This window comes from Dipodomys merriami, unplaced genomic scaffold (genome assembly GCF_024711535.1).
Source record: "Dipodomys merriami isolate MVZ:Mamm:240054 unplaced genomic scaffold, mDipMer1.0.p SCAF_4, whole genome shotgun sequence".
Classification (NCBI taxonomy): Eukaryota; Metazoa; Chordata; class Mammalia; order Rodentia; family Heteromyidae; genus Dipodomys; species Dipodomys merriami.
The window spans coordinates 42,642,262-42,655,226 of record NW_027205603.1 but is presented as its reverse complement, the minus strand read 5'-3'; the positions used below and the strand labels follow the sequence as shown (position 1 = coordinate 42,655,226).

At 36.9% G+C, this 12,965-nt stretch overlaps 1 protein-coding gene across 11 annotated transcripts in view; it reads left to right on the top strand.

The window, feature by feature from the left end:
- The window catches only part of Ncoa2 (nuclear receptor coactivator 2), a 255,599-nt gene that overhangs the window by 190,262 nt on the left and 52,372 nt on the right, over positions 1 to 12,965 (top strand). For all 11 annotated transcript variants that reach the window (XM_069990904.1, XM_069990908.1, XM_069990907.1 and 8 more), the window contains 2 exons: positions 8,469 to 8,572; positions 12,741 to 12,918. In XM_069990904.1, the coding sequence (XP_069847005.1) occupies positions 8,469 to 8,572; positions 12,741 to 12,918 (282 nt within the window). The remainder of the gene's footprint in view (positions 1 to 8,468; positions 8,573 to 12,740; positions 12,919 to 12,965) is intronic.

Genomic DNA, 12,965 nt, shown 5'->3' with positions numbered 1-12,965 from the left:
TGCTTCCTAATGAATAAGAATGTGACGCTGGCTTCACAGAGCCATATGGCAGCTTTTCTAATTTTAGTTTGTTGCAGATGCATAATTCTCTTGTTTTTACCTTCTAGAACCTTTGAGATGCTACATAACTTTATCTATAATATTTAATATGTTACGCTTGGCCAGAAACTGCCATCATTGTTTCAGTAACTTTGCTCTGAACGGATTTCACTGTTGCTGGGTTTGATAGTCACTTCACCTGAAACCATCCAATTCCTAAACTCAAGAAAAAAATGGAAATTGTAGGTGTATTCCCCGTAGAATCTTAATATTTGTTGTGAGGGTGATTAGACTTGTGTTTGATGTCAGTCCACTGAAAAATTGAAAAGTTTCAGGGTGAATGATTTTACTCATTTTGAAGCAAGGGAACTTATTATAAAAACGTGCACAAATGTATCAGGCTCATTTTAGTCAAAGATTCTATTGCTTTAAATAATGTACCTTCAGTAAATGCAACTTGTTTTTCATACTTGACCAAACATAAAAAATGACTTAAACTTTTAATTGGCTTAAATGTCATGAACTGTGCAAAATTTTTTCTATATATTGGGGGGGGGGATTCTATATATTTGTAAGTACCCTGCATGTTATTTCTCAATTGATATCCTTTTACAGATTAAGTGGTATTTGTTTGACTTCTGATTTTCTTTAAGATAGGCTAATGTCTATAAGCTTTCTGCAGTCTTTTCAGATGATTTTAAAGACAGGAAAGAAAGAGTGGCAACTTCTGCCATGATGATGTATCACCTGTCATAATGAACAGGCATTAAATTTCATGTAGGCTTCCAAGTTCTCAGTAGTGGTTGCCACTGCTCTGCTGTGGTTAGAATGGTGGTGTGGATGCCCCTGAGCTGTGGCACGCCTTTCTGTTTAGGGATAGGACCCTGTTCTCATATTTATGATCTTCATTCACTTGCCTAAAAACATACAGACAAGACTCCCTGATATGAATCAAAACATTTCCAAAACACAATAAGTGTTTTGGAATAAGAATAAGTTAGAAAGAGAGAAAGAAATAGTAGAGAGTAGAGCTGAAGGAAAAAAATATATATAATGGTAAAATGCCTTACCATTTATTAATATCTAATGATCAAATCTTGATTTATTACTATTTCATCAGAACTATTACTTTCAAACTAACACCAGTAATAAAAAGCAGTTTAATCCAGCTACTTAAAAAAAATACTGCTGCTATATTGTTACATCAGCCTTATTTCTAAAGATCAAATGTCTCATCTTCCTTGCTCTGAGAAAAGCCACAAATAATAATTACCTATGAAAAAACATATGGAATATAATATTAATGATTTTTCCCCCAGTGTGTGGCATGACTCATCTTAATACAGTCCCTGAAGATGTAGGGTTTTGTTCTTTCTTTGGAACTGGAAATCTACTTAATTAGTATTAGATTTCTGGAAAAGAGGACCAGGAGAGATTGCTCTGGAAACAACTACCCAGAAAGAATAGTGAGGAAAAGATTATATCATAGAGACATCGTTGGATAGTCTGATAAGAAATTGGCATTATTTGTAAAACTGCTATTAGATCATAACTATTAGGATTCTTTAAACTTTTTTAGGAATAAAGAAAAAATGACAGAATTCAGATTTTCACTGTTATTTTCTTTGGTTATATTCTTTAAAAAGAATAAATTTTTTCAGGAGATGGAAACATGGGTTTTGGGTGGTGGTGGTAGTGGTGGTGTTTTTGTTTGGAGGTCTTTTTTTCTTTTTTTAGGGGGCAAAACAGAGGGAGGAAGGAACAGAGGGAGGAAGAGTGAACAAATGCAATCATGCTGTTCAGTACACACTATGTGTGTTGACAGGGCTGACTTTGGACTCAGACAGGAGGGGGAAACTGGGAAAAAGCAAAGGAAGGGGTGACATTGTCCAAAAAAGAAATTTACTCCTTACCTAATTTATAAAAACGTAACTCCTCTGTAATCACCTTACTAATAACAATAAAATTATATTTTTTGAAAAGAATGGGTGTTGGCTGGGTGCTGGTGGCTCACATCTGGGTGCTGGTGGCTCACTCAGGAGACTGAAGTCTAAGGATCACGGTTCAAAGCCAACCCAGGCAGGAAAGTCTGTGGAACTCTTATCTCCAATTAACCACCAGAAAATCAGAAGTGGAGCTGTGGCTCAAAGTGGTAGAGTGCTAGCCTTAAAGCTCAGGAACAATGCCCAAGCCCTGAGTTCAAGCCCCACAACCAAAAAAGAAGTTTAATACTCAAAGTGCAGCAGAAGGGCTAAGGATATAGCTAAGTGGTTAATAAGCATTTGTCTCGCATGTCCAAGGCGCAGGGTTTGTCCCCCAACACTGCAAGAAAACTTCAAGCACCAGAGTTACGCTCTAACACATAGCTGACAGTACATGGGGAAATATCATGAAGTCAAGATAGAGAGGAGCTATGTTTTCCGAGGCACTGGAAATTAGCATCTCTTTCTCTAATTTAAAAATTCCATCTAAAATAATGAGATTTCATAAGGTTTGAATCATGAAACTCTGGAACTAGCTCTCTACTGTGGAGTTTACTTAAGTGTATTTTTGCAACCGAATTTATTTTTATGGTCAATGGATGCAAAATATAGAAAACCAAATATAGTTTGTGACCACTGAGAAAACTGCCTAATTTAAAAATATTGAACTGTGTTTTGGTATAGTAATGCTGTACTTACAGACAGAGAAATATATCTTAAGGATTTAAGCTTATTTTTATCTCCCACATTAAAAAAAAACCAACATACTCATGACTGAAATGCTCTGTCAAGATACCAGCATATGTCCAATTAGCATAATACTAAATTTCAAAAGAGTCCTTCTTTTCATCTTCCTCTTTCTGCCACCCTCTCTTCCTACTTCCCTTCTTTCTCCTCCTCCACCCACTATTTAATTTCAAGGCTCCACTGAACAGAGGTATTACTTCTTGAAATACTCAAATAACATTCAGGATTAGTTTAATTCAAATTTCACTTATATTATTGAAGCCATATTTCTAGGTGTTTTCTATCACTTCATACTGATTTTTTTTAATACTGAGAAAAAGCCAAAGCATAAAATCAATTCAGAATTGAAGAATAGATAACAAGATGGGTAGAAATTACATATATTTCAAACATGCCTGTGAGAAGAGTGAGTTCCTATCTCTTTGGCTTTTCTTTGTTTACATCACAAGTAATGAAAAGCCCTCATTCTCTTAATGTATCTAAATTGCATTCATGTAAGAATTGCATCGTTTTGTTCAAAGTTCTCTTGCAATCTTTAGACTCATTTGGAGTTGTTAAGTTCCACGTTCCACTATTTCAAAATGCTCAAATGAAAATGTTCAGGGTTTTTGTTTTTTGTTTTTGCTTTCAAGTTAAGGATTGCTAGAGCCGACAGCTCAGTTGTGCTTTTTTGCCAATATTCCTAAGTGTTGTTTTTCAAGGCTAGCCTGAAGTTTTCTAGTAGCCTAATGCCACACATCCATTACCATGTGTCTTTGTTGCATCCACATGCACATCCCACAGCATAGGAAAAATATTTTCAGCCATGGCCAGCTGTTTTTCTCTCTGCTTGGAACTCAAAATTAGTTCCTTGCAGTTAAGGCCTTGTCATTCATTTAATTGTAATTGTTTTGCTCCTGGCTAAAGTTCCAGATATTTACTAGAGGCTTGTTCACTTTACTTGAACCAACCTGTAGTCCCAGACAGGACACAGACCCATCTCTCAGGCAGTGTTCTACCTCCCCACAGAGGCCTCTCAAACTGTGACACTAGTATTAGCTGCTGTTCCTTTTCTTTTAAACATTTATCAGCTTAATACTATAAATATTATAAATAGTATTTCAGGGTAATCATTTAATCTAAGGTTCCCACTAATGCCCAAAACACATTTTAACATAACTAAAATATCTCCTAATTTAAAATGTAGTCCCTTATCTTAAATTATATTGAATTTTAAAATTCTGTACCAGTTGGTACTGATAATGCATATCTCATAAAACCCTAAAATTTTTGCCAGGGCATGTTACTGTAACATTAGGAATATCCAAACATCAAGATTTACCTCTGGGAACTTGCCCGGTTGAATTATCCTAGTATTTTTAAATTTCACAAAAATATTAGTAGATGAATTTAGGTCCTCAGAAAGTTGAGCACATCCCAAAATATAAACATCTCACAAAGTCTAGTGGTTGTGTATCTAAAAGACTCAAAAGCCAAGTATGATAAGCATCATTCTTTTTTTCATTTATTTAACCCTAAAATAAAGCATTAGTATAGCTGCTACAGAAAACAATGATTCACTATTGCTATAATTTTAGAATCTCATATCATAAAAGCTGAAGTTTTCTACTGGCCAATATTAGGTGCTCATCTTTCACTTTCCCAACATCAGTCTTCCTTACAATTAAATCCATTCTTTTTTCTTTCTTTGGAGAGTGTGGTCAGAAACCAAACTCAGGACCTCACATTTTACCACTGAGCTCTACTCCCACGCACATCCATTGTTTAAAAGGTAGAGGAAAATGTTTTAACAGTGGAAAAATGAAACGGGTGAAGATGAGATACCTTGAAGTATGAAAGTCAAAAGAATTTCTTGTTAGAGACCTGTTCTCCAGAAACCCTAAACTCCTAATTCCATGAATTTGCCTATGTCTCTTTGCTTTCCTGTCCCTGTGTCCCCTGCAGGGCCAGTGGAAAGTTAGTCCCTCTTTCCACCTACCATCAACTTGACTCACTTCTACCCTCCGAGGAATGAGTGCAGGGAAGAGTCTATTCTGTCAGTCAGACACAACATACTTAGTGAAAAACTTGCTTGAGGTCAGTGCTAGCCATCAGGGACCTTCTGTACTGTGTGGTGGAATAGCATAATTCATGGACCCCAGGAGCACAGGGAAACCCACTGGAATGTATCAGTCAGACTTATGGAAGAAAGGCCTTCAATCTGTTCAAATTTTCACTGCATAGTCTCACAGATCTCCTAAAGCATTCCAACTTGAACATTGTTGCTGCTGCAGGGAGTTTCTGATAGGAACGCATATCGTACTTCTGTGGGTAATGAGGCATCAAAGGAAAAGGTACAGAACACTATCCTGCGGCATGATAGCACCTTCCTTCTTCACACATAAAAACTAAAAATGAAATGAGAATATAACAGAACCATGTAAATCCATAATATCTGGCATGTACATAGGTTTGAGATTTGGTACTAATAAAGTTTTTATCTGAAGCATACAAGGGCCTTCATAAAGTAGGGCAGTTAAAAGAGGTGCAGTGCTGTGTGCTAGTGGATCACACCTGTAATCCTAGCTACTCAGGAGGCTGAGAGCTGAGGATTGCAGTTTAAAGCCATACTAGGCAGGGAAAGTCCATTAAGACTCTTAACCTCATTAACCACCAAAAAGGCAACATGGAGCTGTGGTTCAAATGGCAGAGTAGTAGCCTTGAACAGAAAAAAAGTTCTGAGACAGTGCCCAGGCCCTGAGTTCAAGCCCCAGAATGGCACCCAAAATAGATAGATAAATAAAAGGAGCATCAAGTTGTGGTATAGTTCAGTGGTAGAGCATTTGCCCAGCATGCACAAGGTCCTAAATTCCCTATCCTTTGCTAGTGAGATTACACGTAGAGCAGTGTGGGTGGAAGCATATGAGGTAAGTCCAGAACTGCTCTTCAGCCAAATATTCCCTGAAAAAGATGAAGGAGCAGATAAGGTAGATAGGACATGTTCTGTCCTTGCTCTGTAAGTGACAGAGTGAGCAGAACCTGAGAAATCTACAGCTTACAAAGTGAAATGATCAAATGTACATTGATTCAGGTTCTGCTTGAAATGAAAGAGATTCTGGAAAAATGGAGGGAAAGGTATCCTGTGAAGTGACATTATGTTTATTTTTTTAATTATCTATAAATAGTTGTAAAAGGGATTTCAATTCAGCATGTCAATTTATGTGTACAATGTATTTTTAAAATTTTTTATTGTTATGGTAAAGATGTTGTACTGAGGAATTAGTTATATAAATCAGATAAAGAGTATATTTCTTTTTGAACAATGTCATCCTGTATAATGCATCTTAATCATAATCAGTGTCACTCCTTCTAGAATTCTCCCCCAAGTCTAGCTATCCCAACTGCTCCTGTTCTCTCAAGTTTCCTAGTTCTGTTTTCACATATATGCATTAAATGTTGTGACTATATTCCCCATCATTCCTTCAGCTTTTTTGCTTGGAACTGGTGTTCTAATCTTGACAAACTACACTTTATTTGTGCCTTTTTTGCTGGTTAAGTGGAGATAAATCTCATGGGTTTGTTGGCTGGGGATGGCTTCTAACCACAATTCTCAGATCCCAGCCTCATAGGGAGCTATGGTTATAAGTGAGAGCCACAGTGCCCAGTTTTATTTCATTTATTCTTGACTAAGTGTATGATATACACTGCACGGAAGGAAACTGAAGCTTTAAAAGTGACTTGCTGTGAGCCGCACTTGTACCAAATGGCAAGGCTTGGGTATGAACTAAACATGCCATCTTCTTCTTCCAGTGATAAATATACATCACAGAAGCTTACCATCATGAGACTGGCAAAATTTGGTGGACCTGCATAATTCCTTAATTCTCTAGGTTCCAGAAATCAGTCTTTATAGATTTTTTTAAATACTGTGTGAAACCTTTTTTTTTTAAAACCAGAGTCATGGGAACAAATTGATTGTGTGAGTTGTATGTTGTATTTTTTTTTGCATTTAATCATAGTACACTCTTGTTATCTTGTGTGTATGTGGTTCCAAGGAGACTGTCATGGCGGAAACAATGATCAGCATGCAGAGTTCAGTACTGTACGTCAGCCACATGATTCATTTTTCCCCATAACACTGCCCTACTTCTGCCATGCCATCTTCCAAAAAACATAATTTGCACTCTATCCTTTAGACTAGATATATTCATTTTAACCTTGGTTCTTGAGTAATGTTTGCTTTGGGGGAGGTAGATTTTCACAAAATGCAGGGCAAAGAGATCGTGCAGTGATTTAAACATGGCTAACAATACATAGGACTGACTGAGCACTATATTAGCCAAGCTTCATACTGAGGCATTAGGGGATTAAACAAATTTTGTGTTGTCCTGGGGCTTGAACTCAGGGCCTACACACTGTCCTTGAGCTTTTCGCTTAAGGCTAGTGCTCTGCCACTTGAGCCACAGCTCCACTTTCAGTTTTTTTGGTGGTTAATTGGAGATGAGTCTCATGGCCTTCCTGTCCCAGCTGGCTTTGAACCACGATCCTCAGATCTCAGCCTCCTGAGCAGCTAGAATTATAAGCATGAACCACTGGTGCCTGACCCAAAAAAATTACTTTGAAATTTCTTTTGATTTTTTTTAAAAAAATAATTGTGTTTTTTACCACAAGTGGTCAAAACTGTGTGTAATAATCTGTGAATACAGTAGGTTTACTATACAATGTTCACATGTGGTGTAAAAAAAGGTATAATTTATTCAGTTACAAATAATTGGCACATGGTTTCTGTGTTGTTTTCTAGAGGGTTGTTGATAGGTATGTTACACTTTAACCTTTTGTGGTGCTCTTGAAATAGCTATATATATATATATATATATATATATATATATATATATATATATATATATATATATATATATATATATGGATGGATGGATAGATAGATAGATAGATAGATAGATAGATAGATAGATAGATAGATAGATAGATAGATATGAATCTCTTCCATGAGCTTTTTCACTAAATATCTCATCCTTGTGGGATGTCTCATGACCCTTGAGTTTCAGTCCTGGAGCATTATGATACACCTCTGTAGCAGATCAGATCATAGCTATTGGTCTTCTCTGAGTACCTCACCAGTTAGGTACCTTCCCTCAACTTTAAATCATTAAGCCTTTTCAACAAGTTAGGGACCATGTCTAAAATGTCAGTGTGAGCAGGAGTGGAATAGTAAGAGTCAAGGCAGACCTCCTAGAATATCATGTAGGAACAGCTATAGGTGGTTAGGACACTATTTCTTCTCCAGATATGTGCAGCTATATCCCTGCTAATGCTCTTACATTGAGAGCAACAGACCAACCCTTCCTTTATCCTAGTTTACAGAATCTCTTGAGTAGAAACTAATTGTGCCATAGTATATAGTGGTTTCATAATCTGGGGGGGCGGGGGGAGATGCCTGCCAAGACTAGCACAAAACCTCTAAACTCATTTTCTCTTCAGCCTGAAAGGGGATCCGAGCCACAGGTTCTAGAGGTGAAAAGTTAATGCCTGGCTACTGCTGCCAGCCCTCTCTGTGTTTAGACATGGTGGGAGAGTAATCCAACTCTCTTATAGCCACATCTGATCCCACTAGAGATTTTATAAATCATTACAATAAGAATATTTCTGTGTCACTCTGCCCTTGAAATAGTACCATTTAATTCACTCTTATGTTTGTTGCAGAGAAAGCAGCAGCTGCCAACATAGATGAAGTTCAGAAGTCAGACGTGTCATCTACAGGGCAGGGTGTCATTGACAAGGATGCTCTGGGGCCTATGATGCTGGAGGTAACACTTTCCTCATTTGTTTCTGTAATTTAAATTTTATTGATCTTCACTTGATTAGATTTAATTTCAGGTGAATTAATTAGAGAAGAATCTACACTAAGTACTACAGAGCTTCAGCTTACTAATATGTGTATATGTAAATACCTATGTCCTGGCTCTTCTAGTATTAGGTTTGAAATTAACAACACAGAATTAGATTAACTAGTTTAAATTGCCACTTGAGCACTCTTTTTGTTGTTGTTGTTGCTTTGTTTTGATTTGGTTTTTCTCTACCACTTGAGGCACAGCTCCACTGTGGCTTGTTTTGGTGGCTAATTGGAGAAAAGAATGTCACAGATATTCCTGTTTGGGTAGCTTTAAACCTTGATACTTAGATCTCAACCTTCTTCATAGATAGGTTTGCAGATGCGAACCACAGATGCCTGGCAAGTACCCACTTTTGGAAAACATTTTGCAGGTCAATTACGTTCTATGACATATTTTAATTTGAATATTCCCCAGTCATACGTTTTATGTGTACCATGTACCTAAACCTGTATAAATAGATTAGAACTCAAGAACCTAAAAGGAGCATTATGCTTTTTATGTGTACGTCTTCAAATGTGCTGGTTAATCTCAAAAATAAAGTTGAAATAAGAGACAGAATGAACATTTAAGATAAAGAATAGTTGGTAGTTGGCTTTAACTGCCTCTGTATTAACTTTGAGAAGTTAGATGACCATCTACTGTTGAGATTTGTAGCACCAGCTTTCCTTTCTTACTAACTTGTACAAAATTCAAAGAGCTTTGCTGTACCTGATTTAAAATTAAAATTCAAGATGTGGGCTATAGTAAGATGAGAGGGAAAAAAATGTCAGTGAATATATAACAAGGAACTGCAGAACCCAAGACATAAATTATGTCAGTTCTCAGGATAATTTACTCTGCTGATGATAGGCTGAGGCTGAAAAGTACTGCATCGCCAGGAGCAGCAGCATTGTCATTATGAATCAATTCGCTTGCTGCAGCAGCCTCACATATATGTGAAATTAGGATTTTAAAACAGCCAGAACTCTTCCAATCTTACTGTCTCTTTTTTCAGTTGGTTCATAGATGATTTTTATTTTTAGAACATCTAATTCTATGAAAATCTGTATAATTGAGGGCAGAAGGTAGGGAAGAGACAGGAAAGATTAAAGATCATCTGACCCAGTATTTGTACTTAAGAAATAACAAAATTTGTTCCCTGAGGCTGGACCTGCTGGCCAAGAGGCTTTCAATGACCCTGTGTTGAGCCTTGTTTATCTTCTCTTGAATCACTGGCTTGAAAGCAGTCAACCACCATTTCCAGGGAAAAAACAGAAACATGTTTAACCTGATTTTCCCTACCCATTCAGGCAGTAGAAGGCCAGAGAATGCTACTTGCACTTGTTTCTTAGAAGCAGATAATGAAAACTGTAACCAGGTAGATGATAGGAATTACATGAAAGAAAGTAGGTAATTTCTTTTGGAAAACTTTTGAACTACAAACAAGAAATTGATTTGAAAATTATTGGAATTTAAATTGTTACAATTGGGAAATTTCCACACATCATGTTTATTTACTGTGTCTGGGGAGGCGGTCAGGGGAATACAGTGGGAAATCCTAGGAAGACTTAAGGCATCTAAAAAGAAACTTAAAAAGGAGCTTTAGTGTAATGTCATTCTGCAACTCAAGCCATTTGAGAACAAGTTCATTAATTGCACAAACTGATTGCTAGCTGTCCGGGGACCTGATTAAATAAAATGAAGCCAACATTTTTGCTATTTCAAAATTATTTGAGAATTCAGTGCGTTGAGCCAAGTACATGTGTAGGACATTAGTGCTAAATATATTAGAAAGTACTTGAATGAATCAGGGACTTAGGACTTGAATTTACATTTTACTCCTGTTTACATGTCATTATTTAAACAGAGAAAACATGTTCCCATAGAGCTGTCTTGAGGCCTGTCTGCACACTCATGCTTGCATCATAGCATAGTGGTTTCTAGGCAACAGAACCAAATGTCAGCTTTTTTTTCATCAGACCATATCGTAGTGAGCTATTGAAAAAACAGTTTTATGAGATGAACCACTTCCATCTTTCAGTTTTATCAGGCCACAAATTAGTCTTTTTATCATGGTACAAAATAATAGAAGCAATGTGCACTCTCAAAAGTGAATGAGAAGTAACATAATTATGAAAACCCTTGTTGAATGTGCAGCTAAAACAGTGAGTTTAGAAGGGATGCTTGGCACATAACTAATCACCTGACTACCTTCCTGTTCTCTGCTAGTACCAATGCACAAAACTGTACAGGTTTCCTGGCAGCCTACTGTAGTAGGCCAATATAATGGTAGTTTTGCTTTGCCCTAAGTATGTTTTATACTAATGACTGCACATGACAGAATATTTAAGAAAAACAGAAAGCCAAGTAATGTTAGACTTAAATTTTTAAAAAGAAAGAATGCCTGATACCAGTGGCTCATTCCTGTAATTTTAGCAGCTCAGGTGGCTGAGATCTAAGGATCATGGTTCAAAGCCAATCTGGACAGAAAAGCCAAGAGACTCTTACCTTCAATTAATCACTAAAAAGCTAGAAGTGGAGCTGTGGCTCAAGGGGTAAAACACTAGCCTTGAGCAGAAAAGCCCAGAGACAGTACCTAGGTTCCACTTGAAGTCCCAGGACCAGCACCAAAAAAAAAAAAAAAAAAAAGGAGCTTCAAACTGGTTACCTTATGGTCACTTCTAGATTGAGAGAACATTCAGCTTTGGAATAGAATTAAAAACAGAAGATATCAAAGATGACTCACCAAGCAGGAGTCTTGTAAAATAATAGCTTATAGAAAAAGCAAACTAAGGAGATAGTAAACACTTTAGGCTGCATCCATGTCTACTGTTATATGGGAATGTTTTAACATAAATGTTTAACATTTATGTTAAATAAAGCATGTATTGTGGAGAAACTTAAGTAGCATAAACTGACTAGACCCTTTGGCCCTGATTGGTCTCAAACTTTTTCTAGTCCTGATCATGTACCTGACCCATAAAACATAGCTCTATGGGTCAAAAGGGAAAGAGGAGTTAATATAACTAGGAAAAACCCAGTGAACCACCAGACTTTTCATTGTCAGTGCAAACTCGGTGGAAAATGGACTTGGAATAGATACTGTAAGAAAATAACCAGCTCCTTGGTACCTGAAAGCATGATCTCTAGAGTCAGGTCTATCTGGATTCCAATTCCAGTTCTACCACTGACTAGTTAAGCCGTCATTTACTATTTTGAGCCCAGTTGCCTCTTCTGTAAATGAGGAAAAATGAAAACATTGCTTTGAGAGTTGAAAATATTATAATGACAGCTGTGTGTAAGGCACAGTAAACATTCCCAATAGCTATATTATTATTACTGTTCTTATTGTTGTTGTTAGTTTACCTTTACTTTCTGAGTGATCTTCGATTCTTCATCTCTTTTTCCTAATCTGGATTGAGATGACACAAAGAATGGGACTTTGAAGCCATATAAGAAGCATGCTACTGATACTTTGGTAATTTGGGAACCCACATCTTCATCTGGAAAATACTCACTAGAAATACTGAAGTTCATATGAGTTTCCCATGTCAGAAACTACATTGCCATATCACAGACCCTGTCCAGAACCTTCTCTGAACCTGCCAAATAATAAAGACCTAATGTTACTCTCAGGGTCTGAGATGATCTGAAATTCTTTCACCTAAACCCTGGCAACTTTACAAGTGTTAAAATGAGGGAGGGAGGGTCTTTGGTCATTGTTTTTAATCTGAGGGGGAAAAAGTCTCATTGATCTCTTACTCCTATTGTATAATGTGAAAAACTATGAAACAAAGGACTGTGTATTGGGTTAGTAACATCAAAGTTGTGCTGAGTCTTGTGGAGTAGTTCATTTTCATTTTTAAAATACAGAGAAATGATGCTTAATCACTTTTATTTGGTAGTAGTTATAACTTGATAAATTTGGTGTTTATCACTTAGCTTAATCTAAGATAGAATCATTTCTGTTTTCCAAAACTTGTAAAGTGGCTAGAGAGATCTTTTTTCTATCCATGTATGAATTGTTTCCCTTGAAGGGACTGATCCTTCTCTTCTTAAAAATTGCATATAATATGTAAATAACCATTTGTCTTTTTTCTAGGCCCTTGATGGGTTCTTCTTTGTGGTGAATCTGGAAGGCAATGTGGTGTTTGTTTCAGAGAATGTGACACAATATCTAAGGTATAACCAAGAAGAGCTGATGAACAAAAGCGTATACAGCATCCTGCACGTTGGGGACCACACTGAATTTGTCAAAAACCTGCTGCCAAAGTCTATAGGTGAATGACATTCTGCTGTCTGCTGGGCCTCTGTCCCCCACGTCCCT